We start from the raw sequence: 22,449 nt of genomic DNA, 5'->3' as shown, positions 1-22,449 counted from the left end.
CTCATCTGTATATTTAAACAGCATTGATTCTAATATATGTTTCTTTCTAAAATGCTAAATTTTTGAACCCTTTCTCATTTGCATTTCCAGGCTGAGAGTTGTTGGGGTAACCATCAGGGTGTCAGGGGAAAGACGGTGTCAGGGTGGAGATGGGGGAGAGTCGCCCACTGCGTTATCGGTGGGTTGTCCTCAGACTCTTCCCAAGAAGAATATTGATCAACTGAGTGAGGACTAACATCATTTTTTAAATCTTTTTAGACTCTGGAAGCCATCCTGAATTTCAGATACTCTGGAGGCCCAGGTCACATTGAAGGATATTACAGGAGCCTCTCCCTGGGGCTGCATGTTGAAGTGGAGCCATCTGTGTTTTTCACCCGAGTCAGTACTCTCCCGGCAACCAGGTAAACTTACTAACTCCTGTTAATAACCTTCTGGTAGGCTCTGATCATACTGGACTTGGATTACTGACATAGGTTTTTATTTTGATCCTGCCTCCAATCGTATCCCTGCCCTTGTACCAAGTTGCTTTGCCTCTCTGGGTCTTAGTTTCCTTCTCAGAACAGTAGACATTGCATCATACCCTGTCTCTTAGTTAGCTGCAGATGAACAGGCTTTATGAACTGTGACATGTGCAATACTGTTTAGGACTGCAGTGTTCTCGTTTGTAGTCGTCTTTGTGGAGGGCACATTTCCCACTTGTCCTGAGACCAGTCTTTGCTCTGGTCTGCCTCAGTCTCCAAAGAGCTGGGGCTCAGCAGGAGCCCACAGTGTCTTGGGGACTTCTGGAGGACCCAGCATCTCTCTGCGTCATTCCTGGCATCCCGGTACAAAGACGGGTGCTTCGTGGGGGGCCAGGCTGCTCGGCATCTTACCCTCTCCTGGTCAAGTGCAGCTGCGGGTCAGAGAGTCCTTCTTGCAGGAAGCCTTTCTCTCCCGTTCACTCTTCCAGGCCTAGGGACCGAGAAATCAGAGAAATCAAGCAGTTTGTCTAGTTCACACCCAGAAGTGGCGAGAGCTACTGAATATATTCTTCTCTGAGGTGGGGCAATGACGGTTGCTCTCCTGAAACTTTGACCTAGGGTGAAGTGGGAGTGGTGGGGGCTGAGAGCTCCTGGTAGAGCTCCAGGTGACTTGAGGCCCTTGGCCACTGAGCCCCCTGCCCGTGTGGGAAGAGGCTGTGGGGAGGCAGGTGCTGATCGTCCCTGAGCATGTCTGCATTTCAGCAACTCCCATCCAGTGGTGCCTTGCGTATCTGGGGGTCAGACAGGGTGGGCTAGTGTTATTTATTCTTAGTAGAGGTAAGGCAGCAGCCGTGACACTTACCTGTTGTTTGGGTTTACTAAAGTTGCTGGAATGCAATATACCAGAAATGGATTGGCTTTTACATTGGGGGGTTATTAAATTATCACAAATTTACAGTTCTAAGGCCATGAAAATGTCCTCATTAAGGCACCAACAGGAAAATAAACCTTCTCTGAAGAAAGACTGATAGCATCTGGGGTTCCTTTGTCACATGGAAAGGCACACAGCTGACTCAGCTGATCCTTCTCTCCTGGGTTTAGCTTCTGGTTTCAGTGGCTCTCTTCAAAATGTCTCTGGGCTTCTGTCTCAACTTCTCTGAGCTCTCTCCAAAATGTCCCTGCCTTTTGTCCTCTCATAGAGGACTCCAGCAGGGGGATTACGACCCACTTGAATGGGTGGGGTCACATCTCCATGGAAACAACCTAATCAAAAGGTTCCACTCACAATAGTTTTACCCCCACAGGATTGGATTTAAAGAACATAGGCTTTTCTGGGGTGTATAACAGATCCAAACCAGCACACCTGTCTAGCCTTGAACACAGCAGAGAGAACAACCCATGTAGCAACCCACCCCCACCAGTCCAAGAAAAATGCCCATGTTAGTGCAGACATAGCAACTCCTTTAAAGTGATGCAGCCTCAAAAGAGAAGTATAGTTTTAGTTTGGAGGAGACTGATTTTTTCTTCCAGCCATTGGGAGAATGGCTTCAGCAAGAATTAATGGCTTAGCTGGGACCTTTTAGCATCACCTTTCATCATCTATCAATTTTTCAATCAGTGGAGCAAAAATCTTTCTTGCCAAGGCTTGCCTCTGTTTTGCATTTGTGTAAAGCTTTAAAAGGATGTGACCCTGGGGAAGATTTGGCCAGGGCTGCTGCCAGAAAATAGAGTATCTGAGGCGCTTTCTGTGCATTTAGGTCCCCTCCGTCATAAACGTCATATGTGTTTCTCCTCCCCTCATCTCCTGCTGCGTTAAGCCCATATAAATGGTTCTTGGAAGCAGCACAGGTTGTCACTGAGGTTTTTTTGTTTTGTTTTGTTTTTTTCTCTAATTGATATCTGGCTTCCCCATTCTGGTCCGTACAGCTCTAAATGAAAATTAAAGATGTGAAAAATGCCATCACATGGTATGCTGCAGACATACACTTGAAAGGGTTGGTTGTGAGCTCAAGTGCTATTTGGCTCCTAGTTAGCCAGCCTGTCAACTTTGCTCTCTTCTTTTGGCCTACATGTTTTGTTTGTTTTCTGCTGTTGACTTCTTCTTTCTTTCTTTCCTTTTTGCTGAGATATTAAAGAGTATTCAAATCCTATGGATTCAACTTCTGAAATGGTCCTGAGTCCATCCTCTACATTCCATTCCAAGTCTTCATCATCTTTCCTCAGGACTGTGGAAATAGCTGCCTGGTGATCTCCCTGCTTCCAGTCTGGCTCCCTCAGTACGCTCCCTTAGCTACATTTCCATGTCACTGCCTGGCTGCAAGGCTGGCTCAGGACCAGTGGGCTAAAGCTCAGAGGCCCGACTGTGATACTCAAGGTGCTTACCAATCTGACCTGTGTCTTCCTCTTCACCTCCTTTTGTTTGCAGCCCCTCATGTAAACTCCACTTTATTTCTCATCATACTAGGACATGTGAAGGAATTCCACTCTAATGAGACTTTGCACACATCCTTTTCTAAAACTATTCTTCTTCTTGAACTATCATTCTGCCACTTAACGTCTTGGAAAATATGTTTGCCCTTGATGATCTATTACTTACGTAAGAAAGGTTTACAAAGAAGTAAGTTTAAGTAGGCAGAGTTGGTTATCCCTTTTGTGGGTTCCCTTGTACATTGTTCATACTTCTAATAAAGCAGTTAGCAGATTGCATTGTAAGTACTCTCATTCATTCTTTAAACTAACACCTCCAAAGTTTTAGCTACTCACTGAGGTATAAGATGGAGAGAACACGGTTCTTGTTTTCTAAGAACCCACAGTCAGATGGATAAGGCACACTTATGGTTAATTAAAATAAAATTGGTTACAGGATACCACTTCTAGGCACGCTCAAAAAAAAACTGTGCCAGATTAGCCCTCCTACTATAAACTACCAGAAAATCAAAATGCCTAAAATAACTTCCTCTTTGCCAAAGTGCAGGACTGTGATTCCTGAGATAAGGGAAGCAAATGAGATGGGCCCCACTTACTACCCTGGCTTTCTGCTTGGAGGCCTTTTGCAGACCGCAGAGCAGGGAGGCAGAAGACACAGCCCAGCCTTCAGGGAACAGGAAGGAGACCCAGATCAGAGCTGGGCGCTGCTGCTGCCGTTGCAGTTTGTAGGGCTGAGTTAGAGATGGAGGGAAGCCAAGCAGAGAAGGAACTCCAGAAATCTGCCAAAGGGGCTTTTGAGTTTGTGCCTGAATACTGTGCTGTGTCTGCACAAATCCAGGCCAGGAAAGCTACTGGGGAGCGATAGGTAGAACAACTAGAGAACAACCAGGGCTTGCCCAGAGCTCAGAAACATTCAAGTTCCAACCAGCCGGAAGTGAGGGAAGTAATCAAACACTCTGGACATTCAGTAAAGACTCAAGAAATGCCATAGATGGGGGCGTCTATTTCTGAATTCTCAATTCAGTTCCATTGGTCTATATATCTTTGTGTCAGTACCATGCTGTTTTGACCACTATAGCTTTGTAACAAATTTTAAAGTCAGGAAGCATAAGTAATCGAACTTCATTCTTCCTTTTCAAGTGTTTTTGGCTCTTCAGGGCCTTTTACTCTTCCAAAAATAAGTTTATTTGATAATTGGCTTTTTCCATTCCTATGAAGAAGGCTGTTGGAATTTTGATTGAGATTGTGTTAAATCTGTGAATTATTTTGGGTAGAATGGACATCTTAATATTTAGGCTTGCAATCTATGAGCATAGTATATCCTTCCATTTATTTAGATCTTCTTTGATTTCTCTTAGCAAATTTTTGTGGTTTTCCATGTCTTTACATCCTTGGTTAAATTTATTCCTAGATATTTGATTCTTTTAGTTGTATTGTAAATGGCATTTTTTTCTAGATTTCCTCCTCAGATTGTTAATTACTAACATATAGAAACTCTACTGATTTTTGTATATTGAGCTTGTACCCCTCCACTTTGCTGAATTTATGTATTAGCTCTAGGGGCTTTGTTGTAGATTTTTTGGGACTCTCTCTATATAGGATCATCTTACCTGCAGATAGTGAGAAAAATTCTTCCTTTTCAATATGAATGCCTTTTCTTTCTTTCTCTTGCCTAATTTCTCTGGCTGGGACTTCCAGAACAATGTTGAATTACAATGGTGACAGTGGGCATCCTTGTCTCTTTCCATATCTTACAGAGAAAGCTTTCCGTCTTGCCATTGAGTATGATGTTAGCTGTGGGTTTTTCATATACACTCTTTACCATGTTGAGGAAGTTTCCTTCTATTCCTTGTTTTCTAAATTTTTTTATCAAGAAAGAATGCTGGATTTTGTCTAATGCCCTTTCTATGTCAGTTGAGCTGATCACATGTTTTTTTCCCTTTGTTTTGTTAATGTGGTATTTTACATTAATTGATTTTCTTATGTAGAACTTCCCTTGCATAACTGGGATAAAATCACTTGATCATGCTGTATAATTCTTTTAAATGTGCTATTGGATTTGATTTGCTAGAATTTTGTTGAAGAGTTTTGCATCTGTATTCATAAGAAAAATTGGTCTGTAATTTTCTTTTCTTTTAATATTTTTATCTGCCTCTCTTACTGGAGAGATTTGGCCTCATAGAATGAGTTTAAGTAATCCCTCTTCTTCAATTTTTTGGAAGAGTTTGAGTAGAATTGGTATTAATTCTTCTTGGAATGTTTGGTAGAATTCCCCTGTGAATCCATCCTTTTCTTTCTGGAGAGATTTTTAATGACTGATTCAATCCCTTTGCTTGTAACTGTTCCATTGAATCTTCTATTTCTTCTAGCATCGGTGTAGGTTGTTCATGTGTTTCTAGGAATTTGTCCATTTCATCTAAACTTTCTGATTTGCTGGCATACAGTTGTTCATGGAATCCTCTTCCCGATCCTTTTTAGTTTTGTGCAGTCAGTACTAATGTACCCCCTCCTCGTTTTTTATTTCATTATTTTGAGTCGTCTTTTTTCTTTGTCAGTCTAGCTAAGGGTTTGTCAATTTTATTCTTTTCTAAGAACCAACATTTGGTTTTGCTAATGTTCTCTATTTTTTTTCCCTCTTATTCCAATTATTTCTACTCTAACCTTTGTTATTTCTTTCTTTCTGCTTGCTTTGGGCTTAATTCTCTGTTCTTATTCTACTTCCTCTGGTGTGTAGTTAGGTCTTTGAGTTTAGCTCTTTCTTCTTCTTTAATTTAAGTATTTTGGGCTATAAATTTCCCTCTGAGCACTGCCTTCACTGTATCCCATAAGTTTCGATATGTTGTGTTCTTGTTTTCATTCGTCTCAAGGTTTTTACTAAGTTCCCTTGTAACTTCTTTGATCTATTGGTTGTTTGAGTGTGTTATTTAATTTCATATATTTGTGGAGTTTCCTGATTTCCTGTTTTGTTGCTTTATGGTTAGAGAAGATGCTTTGTATAATTTCAATCTTTTCAAATTTATTGAAATTTGTTTTGTGGCCCAACATGTGGTCTAACATGGAGAGCAATCCATGTGCATTTTAGAAGAAGGCATATCCTGCCATTTTGGGGTCAGTGTTCTGTTTATGTCTGTCTTTTTGATCTTCTGTCTGGGTGCTTTACCTCTTGATGAGAGTGGTGAATTGAAGTCTCCAACTAATATTGTAGAGACATCTGTTTCTCCCTTCAGTCTTGCCAGTGTTTCCTCATGTATTTTGTGGCACTGTAGTTAGGTGCATAAATGTTTGTAATTGTTATTTCTTCTTGATGATTGACCATTTTATTAATATATACTGTCCTTTTTTGTCTCGTTTAACAGCTTTTGACTTAAAGTCCATTTTGTCCAATATTTTTATAGCTACTCCAGCTCTTTTTTGGTTACTATTTGCTTGGAGTATGTTATGTTTTCTCATCCTTTCACGTTCAACCTATTTGTATCTTTGGGTCTAGGGTGAGTCTCCTATAAACAACATATAGTTGGATCATGCTTTTTTATCCATTCTTCCAGTCTGTGTCATTTGATTAGGAGTTTAATCCGTTAACATTCACTGTTACTACTGTAAAGGCAGGACTTCTGCCATTTTGTCCTTTGGTTTTTATGTTTTATTTGAGTTTTGGTTCTCTTTTCCTTTATTACAAACTCCTTTTCTGTATAGTTTATGTTGTGTGATGTTTCTGACTGATCCTTTTCTCATTTCTGCTTCTAAATATTTTAAAAATGCTTTCTTTGTTGTTACCCTGGGGTTTGTATTACACAACATGTGTTTATAATCTACTTAATTGAAAAGATGCCAACTGAGCTTCAGTAGCATACATGATCTCTGCTCCCATGTCCATCTGTTTCCCCTCTTATGTTGTTTTTGTCCCACATTACCTCTTTATATTTTGTGTGTCCATTATCAAGAGATATGATTTTTCTTGTCTCTCCCATCCCCCTGGCTGGAGTGGGGTGCTTTCGTATGCGGCTTGTGTTCTCTCCTGGGCCTCTGTGCACTTGGGTCCCCGTGTCTGCACCTGCAGCAGGCGGGGCCTGGGCTGTGCTGTCTCTGTGCCACTGCTGCGTTGCACAGAGCAGTGATGGGGAGGTGTCCAGACTGGAGGTTCTGGAATGAAAATCTCCTGCCTGATTGTGGGCATTACTTTTCTTTTTCTTTGATTCAGTATTTGTGGAGTCCTTCTCCATTCTCTATTATTCTCCTGAGTTCCAAGCAAGTGGGATTTGTTCTTTTGTTAGTTGGTTCTGAGGACAGACTTTCCCAGGGGATGTCTTACGTCATCATGTTGATGACATCGAGCTCATCAATTGATTTTTAACAAGTTGTGAAAACAGTTTCATGGGGAAAGAAAAGTCTTTTCAACCATTCTTCACATCATACGAACAACTTCACTAGAGATAGATTTTAGACCTAAATGTAAAATCTTTAACTATAAACTTCCTCATAGAAAATGTAGCAGATTATCTTTTTGACTTGGAGGCAGGCAAAGATTTCTTATATGCAGCCAGAAAATAGTAATCATAAAATAAAAAGTTGATAAAAGGGATTCCATCAAAAATAGAAACTTATGCTCACCCAAAGGCAAGTCACATCTTGGGAGAAAATATTTTCAATACAGTATGCCTTATAATCCAAGATATTATGAACTTTTAAAAATAAATACTGGAGTTACAATCATACAGAAAGTAGGAGATATTTCACAAAGGAAGATAGACAAATGGTCCATAATTACCTGAAAAGTACTCAACATCATTAATCATTGGGGAATTTCAAATTAAAAAGTACTACATACTCAGTAGAGTGGCTAAAATGAAACAAGACTAACAATACCAAATATTGGTAAGAAGGTAAAACAATTGGAAGTCTTTGAAATTGCTGGTGGGAGTATAAAATGGTACAGCCACTTTAGATAGCAGTCAAGCCTTTTCTCTTAACTTTAAGCATACAGCTCTGCCATAGCCCAGCAACTCCATTTCTGCATGTGTACCCAAGAGAAATAAGAACTCATGCCTACAAAAAGACTCCATCAAGAATGTTCATAGCTGCTTTATTTATAATGGCCCCAACCTGGAAACAATGCAAATGCCCCACACAGGTGAATGAATAAACAATGTGTGTGGTACATCCATACTAGCAATATTTCTCAGAAATAAAAATAGAACCCATGCAACAGCATAATTAAGCTCAAAATCATTATGCTGATTAAAGGAATCTAGGCCCAAAGGAATTCACATTATATGATTCATTCCATTTTTACAAATTTCTAGAATAGGCAAAGTATTCTGTGGTAAAAGAAATCTAAACAGTTGTTGTCAGCTTGGGCCTGTTTGAAGTTTCAAGCCAATTTTAGTGCAAAGAGACACCAAAAATACATGAAAAGATAACTTCATTGCTTGTAACCACAGAAACATATACTATAATCTGAAACCCAAATACATTTGGATATTAAGTGATTTGCTGCTGGGGTAGTTTATGTGTCTGCTCTTCTCCTTAATAATATATGCAGTTGACCTTATTGGTAATTTTTTTCATGGCAGGATACTAGAAGTTAAAGGGGGAAGAGAAATAATATTTATTAGAGCCTGTTATATTGCAGGGGGCGCCTTAGGTGGTTTGTGTTCAGCATGCCATTTAACCTCCATGCTTTAAAGTCAGCACTGGTAACCGGACATGTTAAATAGTTCACCCTGTGCTGCACATTAATGGTGGAAGAGATGCAGTGGAATCATGGCTGTCTGTCACATGACCTTTGAGCTAGGAGTTGACCCCTGAACTGGGAATCCAGAGACCTGGGTTCTGGTTTCCATTCTCTTCCCTTCCAGTGCTCCTTTGGAGGAGTCTCTTTGTCTCTCCAAGCTTTAGCTTTCCTTTCCTTGGCTGCAGTGATCGTCTCAGCTCTGCCCACCTCATCTGGGTGACAAGGGAAAGAAATTAAACAATAGAGGGGGAAGTTTTTATAAACTCTAACTAAAACAATATAAATGTGAGGTGGAATCCTCTTATTTTTTTATTTTTTATTTTTATTTTTTACCATTCTTCCTCATGGGCATACATGGGTCTTCAGTTGACTATTATTTAGAAGATTAATTGCCTTTGAGTTCCGTTTTTTACACAAAGCTGCCCAGTAATGTTCTTAGCTACTAGAAATGGGCTAAGCCAGTCTATCACTATTTGAATGCTGAACCTCCGTCTCTTCCGAGGAGCAGTTTCTTTCTAGCTTGTTACAATAAATGATCCAATCTCCTACCTTTCTACTTTGAAGCTTTGCAAAAAAATATACTCCTCTGAGCAGGTGTAGGGTGCAATAGTTATTACATTTTTAATAGAAATCATACCTCTCGTGGCATCATAGCACTTGTGCTCAGCTATTTAGAAAAATTCCATTGCCCACCGTGGGGCAACGGCAGCTCAGCCCTTTGAGGAGCATGTGCTCTTGGACACATAATGAAGGCATTTCTAAGGTTGGATTTTTATTATAGTAACTCTTTCTCAAGTTGCTGTATTGATTCAGTTGGTTTTAAATTTAACAAGAACTTAGAATTTTAGGAAGCACCAGGATTCAGAATTAGACGTACCTGTATCTGATTTCAAATTTTGATTCTACTACCTGTTTGCTCTGTGGTCTTGAGTACGTAATTCAAGTTTATTCATTTTTCCTTCATCTAGAAATGGAAATGACATTGATCTTGCAGGGTCGTGGTGAGGTTTAAAAAATGTTTGTGCCCGACTGAAGTTTGTCAGTTTTCTCGTGTGTGTGTGGACCTGTGCACACACACTCATACATGGACTCTTGTGGTGTGCCAAATGCTAGGGACAGAGGGGTGAGTCAGTCACGTAAACACGGGCCAGCTTTGCAGCAGTCCACCTGTGGCTCGGACAGTTCTCACCTGGGCACATCTGAGAGGCCTGCTTGCTGCCCTTCCTTCCCCGCTGTGTAAGCCCTGCGGAGGCAAGCACCCTGACCCACTCTGACCCACTCCGGGTCTGCAGCATCTTGCGCTGTGCTTGGGATAAAATAAACAATTTTGAACTCAATTGAATTGTTGAATGAATATTATAACTGGGATATAAACAGCGTGTGGAGAGAGCCCTGAAGTAAGAAGGACTCAATTCGCGTGGGTGGTTGAGGGGAGCATCATGGAGGAGGTGCAGTAGGAGTTCTCTGGATAAGGGGGTGGTGCAGTCTGAGACCCGGAGGTGGCCTGATCAGAGGTGGGCGTTCAGTGGAGGGGCAGAGAGAGGTTTGGGTGGGCAGAGCATAGGTCCCTGAGGGCCACACTGAAAGGTGAAGTAGTTTTACCCTCACCTGGCCTCATCTGCCAAGTAAGCACAAAAGGACTGAATTTCATCTTTTGCAAAGGCATCTATTTAAAATTGGACTTAGCGTCCCACTCACTCTAAGATGCTGCCCTTTCCAGTTCTCTGTGTTGCCTCATCAGCCCTGGTCTTTAGATGCACAGATTTTTGTGAAGTTGTGGGCACAGTGTATAATTGTATCATTATTGGGCTCCTACTAGGGGCCAGGCCAGCTGCAGGATATAGGTTCTCTGCTGTGTCTGTAACCCATTTGTCCCCTTAGGAAACATTTTCCGGGTTCTGCTGCCTCTCAGCACTTACCTTGCCCACCTGCAAATGAGGATCATTACAGAGAGATTGGCCTGGACTAGGACCTGGCACCTGCGACATGCTCAGGAGGCACTGGCTCCTGCTGCTTTCATCCCGTGATAGCCGAGGAACTTGGGCACCAAGAGGAGAAATAACTAGCCTGTCCTTAGGAATGGCTGCATGACACCCCCAAATGGTAGAGGAGCCAGGGGCCAACCACAGGCGAAGGTGGCGGGGCTGAGAGATAAGGAGAGTGGGTTTTGGGGTTAGGCAGACTTAGGTGGGAAACCCAGCTCTGCGCTCACCAGCTGCGTGGCTTTGGACAGGTCATAGGGTCTCTAGGAAATGGGGCTCCTGACGAGAGTTCTGTGGGGACAGAGCCTGGCACTAGCAAGCCAGCAGGGCATGGGGGTAGATACTGTTTTCCTTCCCTCTTGCTGTGAATCTTGATAGATGTGTTGCTTTCTCCCTTTAAATGTGTCCCTAAGCTTACTGGCAAATGGTAGGGGCATCACAAATGTCTGGGGAATGACAGTGAACCTTCATCTAGTAGAGAAGAAAGGATCTGGAATCAGAGGTCTGCATCCATTTCCAGCCTTTCGTCAGGGCTCTCAGAGGCTTGAGCCCTGGTTTTCTTTGACAGAAAATAGTGGACTTTTTATTTGACAGGGTTGTAGGTAAGATTATATAAAAACCGTGTTTTTCTCCTCTGCTCTTTTTTTGCTGAAAGCCAATTTCATTCAAACTTGTTATACAAAATTTATGCCTTGTGGAAATGTTTAGTAGGAAATGAGTATCTGTTGCATGTCATCTCATAAAAGGCAACCTTATTAAAAGTTTAATGCAAATTTCTTCAAATTACTTTTATTCATGTAAATATGCATAAAATATTTATCACCATTATTTTAAAAATAAAATCTTAATGATTCACACAACTAAAAATGTATCTAATACACGTTGATTGTCATTCTATATCAGTATATATAGTTCTCCTTATTTGTTCACCCATAGCATACTCTTCCATTATATAGATGTATCATAATTTTTTAACTACTTCCTTATTGAGGAACAGTTAGATTATTTTCAACTTTTGCTATTTTAAACTGTTCTGCATTGGACATTCTTGTATAGAAATCTTGGTCTGTGTGTGGAATGCTTTTTGTAATAAATTCCAGTAATTTTTAGTTTAAATATGTTATGGAATTTTTCTTCATCTCCTGAAAGAGTGTGTTAGAATGCTAATTTCTCCTGATTGTAGACATCACTGGATATATTATTATTTTTCATTGTTTTCAGTTTGGATGAGAAACATCTCACTATCATTGGTAATTTTAATTTCTTTAATCTTATTAAAGTCAAAAATATTTTTATATGTTTAACTATGAACATGTCTTAAATGAGTGCCTTTATACATACTCTTAGCTGAGTTAAAAATTTTTATGTTTTATTGATCAGTTATTTTTGTGTATTCTGCGTATTAATTTTATCATAATTTGTCATTCGTATTTTAATTTTCTTTGTGGTATCTTTTTTCTGTGTACATTTGTTAATTTGTAGTAAAAATTATCACATTGTTCTTAAAGGCTCCTGGGTATCATGTATTGTTTCAAAAAACTTTCCCTACTCAAGATTATATATACATCCTTCTTGATTTTCTTCTAAGATTTTTATAATTTTACAGTTTTACATTTATATTACTAATACATCTTTCTTTATGTTGTGTGATGTTGGGAACCAATTTTTTTACAATAAAAATCTAAAAGGCAGTGTATTTTAAAATGTATTATAAAGTGTAAAGCATTATACAAATTTAGTTGCTATATATGTTAAAAAATTAAAAATTGATTCCTTATTCATCATTTAAATAAATAACACATGCATGCATGCCTGCAAAAGTTGTAAGTTGTTTCCAAATCGTGTTGTATATTTTTTAATTGCCTACCAAAAATTGCCAGGATATAATAAAAAGTTTGCATGAATGTACTTGCTTCCCTGCAGCCTCACCAGAATTCAGTTTTTCCTGCCTGAGTCCTTCCCTCTCTCCTTTCATGGAATGCTTTTTGCATTCGATTTTGTGCCAAGCACTGTCCTAGGTGCTGAAGAGACAGCAATGAGTAAAACAAAGTTCATGCTCTCAGCTTTTATTTCAGGGGGAGGAAATGAGTGTTAAACATGCAGGTGGTATCCTTGCCAGGTGGTATAGACAGCACACATAAGTATGCCAGGTGATAAGCATTACAGAGAGAAATCAGCTTTTGTGGGAGGAGAGACTGTTGGTGCAAACAGCTGGTTGCTGCTGCAATCCTGGTGTATTGGCGAGAGAGGTGATAAAAACCCCTCCGATCCTGGATATGTTCAGATGAGCAGTGCATCAGACATGGGTTTTCTCTCGCATGGGAGGCTCGGTGACTCCAAGACTTTGTCCTGATGAGCTGGAAAGATGTAGGTGCCCTGGCCGAGAAGGGTACAACTGTAGGGGCAACAGGCTTTAGAGTGTTTTGTTAATCTGTTGAGGGTGAAATATAAAGTATAAAACAGTTTTCACTTTCGTTTTTTCCATTCATGTTGTTTTAATCCTTCAGATGATAATTTTTTCCTTGTCCTTGCTCAGTGTTTGTGCGTCTCGTCTCAAATGCCTGATGAACAGGGCCAGTGCCCTCGTATCTTGTGGCATCACAATGGCCTCAGTGTGACCCTAAATGCTGAGCTACTGTGGGCATGCTGAGTTCTGTTGATGCGCGTCTGGACTGTTAAGGACTTAGGCTCCAGACTTCCCGTTTTATTTCATGATAAGTACATTTCTACGGGGGAGAAGTGTTGTAAATCCCTTAGATTTCTAAGCCCTGGAATTTGTTACAGAACTGGAGACAAAACCTCTTCTTTCCTCCTCCTGACTGCAAATAACTGAAAATGTTGATTTGATTCAGACCCTGCAATTTTTTTCAACTCCTTCTTTGAAAATAATTATAGATTCACAGGAGGTTGTAAAACAAATGAGATGGGGGAGCCCATGCAGCCTATGCCCAGCCACCCTCCGTGGTAACATCCCACATGACGTATGCAGTATCACAGCTAGGAAATGGGCCTTATTCCATCTCACCAAGTTTTCCAAGACTCATTTACGTATGTGTGTGTATATAGTTCTGTGAAATTTTATCACATGTGTAGCCTTGTATAAACACTGCCACAATCAAGAACCCATTTATATTGATACTCCACCCTCCTTCCACACTCCTGAGTTGGCAACTTCTAATCTGTTGTCCATCTCTATAATTTTGTTATTTCAAGAATGTTATATAGGCAGAATCATAAGTTTGTAACCTTTCGAGGTTGGCTTTTTAACTCAGTTAATTCTCTGGAGATCTGTACAGGTTGTTGTGTGTAGTGGTAGTTCTTTCCTTTTTATTGCTAAGTGGTATTCTGTGCTGTGGATTCTCCCCAGTTGGTTTAACATCCACCTGTTCAAGGACATCTGGGTTGTTGCCAGTTTCTGGCTTTTACAAATAAAGCTGCTATGAACATCCATGGACAGGTTTATGTATGAACATAAATTTTCATTTCTGTGGGATAAATGCCAAAGGGTGTGATTTCCAGGGTATATAATAAGTGCATGTTTAGTTATTAAAGAAACTGCCAAACCATTTTCTGGAATGGCTGTCTCATTTTACAGTTCTGCTAGCAATGAAAGTAATCCAGTGCCCTTCATCTTTGCCAGCATTTGGTGTTAGCAGTATTTTTAATTGTTACCATTCTGACAGATAAGTAGTATTTTCTCATTGTGATTTTAATTTGCATTTCTCTAATGACCAATGATTTTGAACATCTTTTTATGTGCTTGTTTGCTATCTGTAAATCCTTTTCATTGAAATGTCTCTTTATGTCTTTTGCCCATTTTTTATTTTGATTTTTTTAATGGTTGAGTTTTGACAGTTCTTTATGTATTCTAGATATGTCATTTGTCAGATACGTGGTGTGGAAATATTTTCTCCCAGTGTGTAGTTTGTCTTATCATCCTCTTAACAGTGTATTTTTTTTTACTTTTTATTTTGAAATACTTTCAAACTCACAGGACAGAAAAGAAAGTACAAATCCTATCAGAGAACTCCAACGTACTTCTACCACCCAGATACCCTGATCCACCAATTTTAACTTTTTGCAACAGTTGCTATATATTCCCTCCCACCCTCCCTCCCTCCCTTCTGCCTTCTATCTATCTATACGTGTCTTTATCAATCCATTTTCTGAACACTTGAGTGTAGGTTGTATACATCATGCTCCTTGAGCACTTAACACAGCTATATACATTTCCTAAGAACGAGGATGTTCACTTAAGTAACCACCCTAAGGCAGTCATCACGTTCAAGACATTTAACACTGATATAAAGCTTACAGTCTATATTCCAGATTTTTCATGTCCCAATAATGTCCCTTTGAGCTTTTCCTCCTCCCTTGCTGGATTCTATCCAGGAACATGTATTGCATTTAATTGCCATTGTCTCTTTAGTTGCTGTTTCTATGTTTTTTAATTATGGGAATATATATGTATATAATATAAATATTTCCCATCTCTACCGCTCTGAGCGTGCCATTCAATGGGATTCATCACATTCACAACACTGCAGCGCCCTCACCACCTTCCATCACTGAGACTTTTCCATCTCCGCAAACAGAAAGCCTACACCCATTATGCATTAACTCCCCGTTCCCCTACCCCGCTCCTCAACCTGGACACTAATTTCTGTCTCTGTGAGCTTGTATATTCTCTGATATTTTCCTTGTACTTACCATGGGGCTTAAATCTAACATCCTAAATCTAAAACAATTCGGTTGCTTTGATACCAACTGAACTTTAGTAGAATACACACACTCTAATAGAATACACACGCTCTATTTCTATACTCCTCTGTCCCCGTCTTTATTTTGTGAGTGCAAAACCACTGATTTCTCACTACAGTTTATGCATTTGCCTTTTACATCCTGTAAGAAGTAAAAAAAAAAAAAAAAAAAGGTGTAGTTACAAACCAAAAATTTAATAGTACTGGCATTATATTTACCCATGCCATTACCCTCATCGGAGATGTTTATTTCTTTGTGCAGCTTCCATGTATTGTCTAGCGTCCTTTCCTTTCCAGCTGCAGAACTCTTCAGCATCTTTTGTAGTACTGGTCTGGTGGTGAACTTCCTCAGCTTTTGTTTCTCTAGAAAAGTGTTCATCTGTCCTTCATTTTTGAAAGAGTTTTGTGAGATATACAATTCTTGGTTGGCAAGTTTTTCTTTTAGAACTTTGTCATCCCATTGCCTTCTTGGTTTCTGATGAGAAATTGGCAATTTATCTCATTGAGTCTGTGACACGTGACATGTGGCTTCTCTCTTGAAGCTTTCAGAATTCTTTTTGTTTGGCATTAGGCAGTTGCAGGAAGTTGTACTCTATTCTTAGTTTGTAACAAGATTTTATTGTGAATAAATGTATACTAATAAATTTATCATGAATGGGTGTTGGGTTTTGTCATTCTTTTTCTGCATCAATTGATACAATCATGGTTTTTCTTTATTAGCCTTCATACTGATTTTTTAATATTGAACCAACCATCAAAATGGTTCTGGAATGACTTCCATTTGGTCATGGTATGTAATTATTTTATACATCGCTGGATTTGATTTGCTAATATTTCAGTGAGGTGGTTTTTTTTTTTTTTTGCATTAAAATTCGTCAAAGATATGCACCTCTGGTTTTCTCTTTTTTGTACTGTTTTGTCTAGTTTTGGTATCAGAGCAATACTGGTCTCATAAAAATGAAATGATGAGTTTTCCCTCTTTTCACACTGATTTTGTAAAATTGGTGTTAATTCTTCTTAAAATAGTAAATTTTTTTTCAGTAAAGCCATCTGGGCCTGAGATTTCTTTTATGAGAGATTTTTAATTTCAAATTAAATTTTTCTAGCAGTTATCAGACTATTCAGATTATTTTGCCATGGTGCATTTGAGGAAATAGTCTATTGCTTCTAAGTTATAGAATTTATGAGTGAGAAGTTGTTTATACTTTTCTCTCATTATCCTTTCATGTCTGTCGGTCTTTAGTGATATCCCCTTTCATTCCTCATATCATTCCTTTGTGAATTGATGCTTCCCTCATTATGTAGTGTCCCTCTTTGTTCCTAGTAATTCTTTGCTCTGATATCTACTTTATCTGATATTAATATATGCATTCTTTTTTTAAAAATGAATGTTTGAATGATATATCTTTTTCTATCCCTTTAATTGCAACCTCCCTACATCATTATTTGATTTGAGTTTCCTGTAGTTGGATCTGTTTTTTTAATCCACTTTGTCAGTATATGTTTTTAATTGACCATTTACATTTAAAGTAATTATTGATATGTAAGGGCTTATATCTGTAGTTTAATTACTTGTTTCATATTTGATCCCTCTGTTTCTTATTCTTCTGTTTCTCTTTTCTTCCTGTTTGTTGCTTTAACTTTTGCTTTGTAATTACATTTTGATTTATTTGTAGTGTTTTTGAGTATATAACTTTACATATTTTTCTTAGTGGTTACTCTAGTATTATAATATAGATATGGAACTTATAACAGTCTACTGCTGTTAATGTTTTACCACTTTGAGTGAAGAATAGACAATCTAAGTAAATTTACCATCCCCACTTTTTAAGTACAAATAACTTAAGTATTTACTCTGCATATATTGAACAACACATTAGACTGATGTTAGAATTTTTGTATCAACCATTAAGTATGATATAAGAAACCCATGATGAGAACCATATTCTACTTACCCTTACTTTTACCCATTTTATTATTCTTTTCTTATGTTCCAAGGCTGCTTCTTTCATCGTTTACACTCTGTTCATAGAAGTTCCTTTAGCCATTATTTAAGGATAGATCTACAAATACTTTTAGTTTTCCTTCATCTGAGAATGTCCTAATTTCCCCTCCATTTCAAAGGAGAGGTTGGATATAGAATTTGAAGTTGCCAGTTTTGTTCCTGTAGCCCTTGGAAAGTGTTGTGCCACTTTATTTTGGTCTCCATGGTTTCAAATGAGAAATCCAGTGTTGTTTGTCTGGTTGTTCCCCTATAGACAATGCATCATTTCTTGCTTACTACTTGTAAGATATTTTCTTTGTCTTTAGTTTTAGAGGTTTAATTATGATATATCTTGGCATGGATTTCTTTGAGTTTGTCCTATTTGTGGTTCACTCAGCTTCTTGAATGTATGGGTGTTGTTTTTTGCTATTTAATCTTTGAATAGTTTTATAGTCCCACTCTCTTACTGCCTCACTGCTTTCCTTCTGGGAATCATATGACACAAATTTTAGGGTTTGTTCCGGTTTGCTAATGCTTCACTGGAGGATGGCCAATGGCATCTGGAAAACCTCTGTCAGCTATGAAGGCATGTGGTTGGCGTCTGCTCCAGAGTTCTGGTTTCAAAATGGCTTTCTCCCAGGACGTTCCTCTCTAGGCTGCAGCTCCTCAAAAATGTCACTCTTAGTTGCTCTTGGGGCATTTGCCCTTTCTTAGCTTCTCTTGAACAACAGTCTGCTTTCAAAGGCTGCCTCCAAAATGTCTCTGTAAGCTGCAGCTCCTCTCTCAGTTTGTGTGCATTCTTCAAAGTGTCCTTCTTGGTTGTAGCAAGCTTGCTCCTTCTGTCTGAGCTTATATAGTGCTCTACTAAACTAATCAAGGCCCACGCTGAATGGGCAGGGCCACACCTCCATGGAAATTATCTGATCAGAGTTATCACCTACAGTTGGGTGGGTCGCATCTTCATGGAAACACTCAATCAAAGAATTACAATCTAATCAACACTGATTCGTTTGCCCACACAAGATTGCATTAAAGATAGTGGTGTTTTGGGGGACATAATACATTCAAACTGGCACAGAGTGTTTTTTTTTTTTTGTTTTTTTGTGTTTTTTTTTGGTTATTATACATCAGATCCCTAGGTCATGGTTCCCTTTTTTTCTTCCAGTCTGTTTTCTCTCTATTGTTCATATTGGACAAATTCTATTGATCCTACCTCAAATTCATTGATTCTGTTCATTGTCATTTCCATTCTACTGTTGGATCCATCCAGTGAGTTTTTATTTCACTTGTTGTGTTTTTCAGTTGTATAATTTCCATTTGGTTGTTTTTTCATAAATTTTATTTTTTATTAGGTTTCTGTATTTTTATTTGCTTCAAGAGAATTCATAATTTCTTCTTGAAGAATTTTTATGATGAATGCTGTAAAATCCTCAAGAGATATTTCCAATGTCTGATTTATCTTGGTGTTGACATAAATTGATTGTGTTTTCTTTTTCAAGTTTCAAACTTCCTGGTCCTGGGTCTGGGTATGACAAGTGATTTTTTTCTATTGCCCTCTGTGAATTTTTGTTATAAGAGACTCTGGATCCTGTTTCCATCTCCTATTTTAGCAGGCAGTCATCATGTTTAGGTTTAGCATGTAGTTCTTGGCCTACATTTTAGGGTTGTGTTTCTAGTGATAATTTAGTGGTCAGAGGCCTTGCAGTGCTATTCTGGTGTGCTTTGTCTACTGGACAGGCACTTCTTACGCTCCTGCTTGATCCCTCTGGTGCCACCTGTGTGGGCAGCGTGTGCTTCCCTAGCCCTGTGGCTGCTAGGTGGAGGTGGGGGACACCAGGCCTGTTTGTGAGGCACACCTACCTGCTGCCTGTCTGCTGGGCTGCCCCTTTCCCAGGCCACGGGGCTCTTGTTGCCCATGCCTGTTGGTGGCCTGGGGGACAGGCCTTTCCTGCTCCCAGCCTGGGGTGTATGGGAAATAAATTAAGAGCACAGGGAGCTCACCACACTGTTGTTCCTCACCTTCCCTAGCCAGTACACCTTCCTGTTCCTGTCTTTCAGAGTCTGTTTAGGATTGTTTGTAGAAATATTTCCAGGGTGTCTTGTTTTATTTAGAGGGAGGAGCAGGAAAAGTGAATCTATCCCATCTTGTCTGAAATGGAAATCAGGCCTTTGTCATTGTCAACCCTGATTATCCCTGCCCACTGATGTTCAGCCCTGCCTACTGTGCATTAATTGAGCACCTGCTCAATTCTGGTGATAGAAAAAACAATAAGGCCTATTTCTTGCCCTGGAGGGTTGTGCAGTCTAAAGGAACTGTGGCAGTGATGTGTACTTGAATAGTTCTCTGCGGGATCATTCTGACAACATTATTCTAATAGAAAATTGAGAGAAGACAGTGGTGCTGCTGGTGGGGAATATGGTAGTTTTGCAGGGTCATATTTCTCTCCCCTGGCCGTCTGGCCAGGCTCTCGTAGAGATCACAGCTTTCTGCTAGGCAGCATCTTTTCTACAACACCGTCAACACCCTCTTGCTGCGGGTGATATAAAATATTCAGGTCTGCGTTGCAAAATTTAGAAAATAAATATTGGAAGAAATTATTTTAAGTACCAAATTGAGACCCCTTAGTCTTACTTTTTAATCAGATGAACTTTTCAGTTTTTTTTTTTTTTTTTTTGTAACGTTATGTATAGGACATTTAATGACGTTGAATTGGTTTGCTAGGATGTGAGATGACTGGAGGCCAAGATTGTTTTGAAAGGGTAGCTGTCCCTCTTTGGAGTTGTACCATTGTGTTTTTTTGTCCTATAGCTTAAGTGTGTGGTAAAAGCCCTGCGGGTCTGTGAAACAAGATGAGACCCTGCTCTGTCTTCTTTGGAGGTTTTATAATTCACAGTCTGTTATCAACAGCTGCTCTGCATCTCAGAAATTCTCAGAGTGGTCAAGGGCAAGGTAAGGGACTCATCGTCTTCCTTGTGGAAGTTGCAGGGTGACAACTTCGCTGGTTAATTCAGTCCTGGTTGCTGACCAGAAGAAGAGGGCTGCCTTACAGAGAAAGCCTCCCCCAGCCTTCAGCTCTACCCTCTTAACATCAGTGGTTGATTACAGTCTTGGAAGTGCTTGTGACCTGCAGGGAAACTACCTGAAGTGAGAAGAGGAGGTGGGGAGAACGTATTTGAAGTTGTGTCACAGGCTCCATGCAGCACACCCCTGCCCTGAAATTGCAAGCGCACTTCTGTGATTTACAGAATCTCAGGTTGGAAGGGAGCTTAACAATTGAATGTACTGCCCCACTCCCTCCCTCCCTCCCCTGGCCAGAGCGTGCTCTGAGATGAAGAGCCTGCTTTTCTCCTCCTCTCCAGCTGGGGCCAGCCCGTCCTTGGTCGGAGCAGCGAGCCTGGGTGTCCTCTGGGGTGACGTCCGTGCACGGCCCTCCCAGGTGCACCTCTGCCCAGCGGACAGCCTCACGTTGTGCTTTGTTCACTTTATGTCTGACTGATATATGTACTATTAACTTATTAAAATCAGTAATCTAGTCTTTAATTTTAGATTAATATATTTTAAAAAAGTATATGTTAATATTCACCTTAAAACAATATTTAATAAATATTTAAAGACTGGTTTCGATTTTCTATTTAACAAGTACTGTACTATTTTATGTATTATGTTTAAAAAACATGGTTTAGAAGCAAATTAAAAATGAATATATAGTGTTTGGTTTGGCAGTTGAATATATATTAAAAGATAGATTGTTCAGCATCAGCAGTTGACCAGGGTTTCTTTGTGACTTTGTGTTTGGAATCCTTGCATTTTGAAAGTTCTACTGGTTTGTTGTTTAAATCATTTCAGATCTTAATTTCCAAGTGATAATATGTGAAATATGATTTCAGGTTGTTGTTTGCAAGTATACTTGTCTACAAATAATCCTTTGTGAATTTGGATTGTCTTCATTTCCAGAAAGTGAAAAGCCAGATTGGATATAATCTTCCCTTTTTTTTTAAACATGTTGTCTTATATTTTAAGGCACTACAAGTGTCTAAATGTGTTACGAATGAATTTTGATGAGATGCATAAGTGTCACAGACCTGGTGACAATCACCCGGGGCACAATTGCAAAGTCATTTTTGTGCCCCTCATTAAATTGTGATCTCTATGGCTCTTTTCTTTAACCAATGGTCTGTTATGAGTGCAAACTAAACTGTGTAGAGAATAAACTGTATGTTTATCAAACCTATTATGCTATTGATTGTTGATAGTTGAGAGATGAAGCAACTGAGTGACTGAGTCATAGGCATTTACAGCTGATCTCCAGTAACTGTTGCTCACTTCTATAAAATTAGGCTCTCAAATTGTTCTCTTATTTAAAAAAAAAAAAAGCTTTATTGAGGTATAATTAACATACTGTCTTATTTACCCGTTTAATATGTACAATTCAGTGTTTTTAGTATATTCATAGGGTTGTGCAACCATCATCACTAGAAAATTTGAGAACATGTTCATTCCCCCCAATGAAACTGTGTACTTATTAGCTGTCGCTTCCTAACCCCCTACTCCTAGTCCTTCCCCCAGTCCATGCAAACCACTGATCTACTTTCCGTCTCTATGGATTTGCCTCTTCTAGACATTTAATGTAAAAGGAATCACACAGCATTTGGTCTTTTTTGTCTGGCTTCATTCTCTTGGCATAATGCTTGCAAGGTTATTCCACAATGAAGTGTCAGTACCTCATTTATTTTTATTGACTAATATTCCATGGTATACATATACAACATTTTGTTTATCCATTCATCAGTTGATGGACATTTGGGTTGTTTCCACTTTGGGGCTCATGTGAACAGTGGTGCAGTGAACATTTGTGTACGTGTTTTTGTGTGGACTTAAGATTTCGTTTCTCTAGCATAGATACCAAGAAGTGGAGTTGCTGGGTCATAGGTAACTCTGTGTTCAACCTTCCAGACTGTTTTCCGAAGTGTCTGTACCATTTTACATTCCCATCAGCAATGTATGAAGGTTCCAATTTCTTTATATCTTTGCCAACATTTATTATTGTCTATTTTTTTTTGTAGCCATCCCAAATTATTTCTCCTAAGGGAAAAAATTTAAAAC

General features: G+C 39.2%; 1 protein-coding gene across 1 annotated transcript in view; it reads left to right on the top strand.

The window, feature by feature from the left end:
- TRAPPC9 (trafficking protein particle complex 9) overlaps positions 1-22,449 on the top strand; it is a 743,379-nt gene that overhangs the window by 480,001 nt on the left and 240,929 nt on the right. Inside the window, exon 19 of the mRNA XM_037803518.1 lies at positions 259-401. Within this exon, the coding sequence (XP_037659446.1) occupies positions 259-401 (143 nt within the window). The remainder of the gene's footprint in view (positions 1-258; positions 402-22,449) is intronic.

The sequence above is a fragment of the Choloepus didactylus genome, chromosome 14 (genome assembly GCF_015220235.1).
Source record: "Choloepus didactylus isolate mChoDid1 chromosome 14, mChoDid1.pri, whole genome shotgun sequence".
Classification (NCBI taxonomy): Eukaryota; Metazoa; Chordata; class Mammalia; order Pilosa; family Megalonychidae; genus Choloepus; species Choloepus didactylus.
The sequence above is the reverse complement of the archived record's forward strand: the minus strand, read 5'-3'. Positions and strand labels throughout refer to the sequence as shown.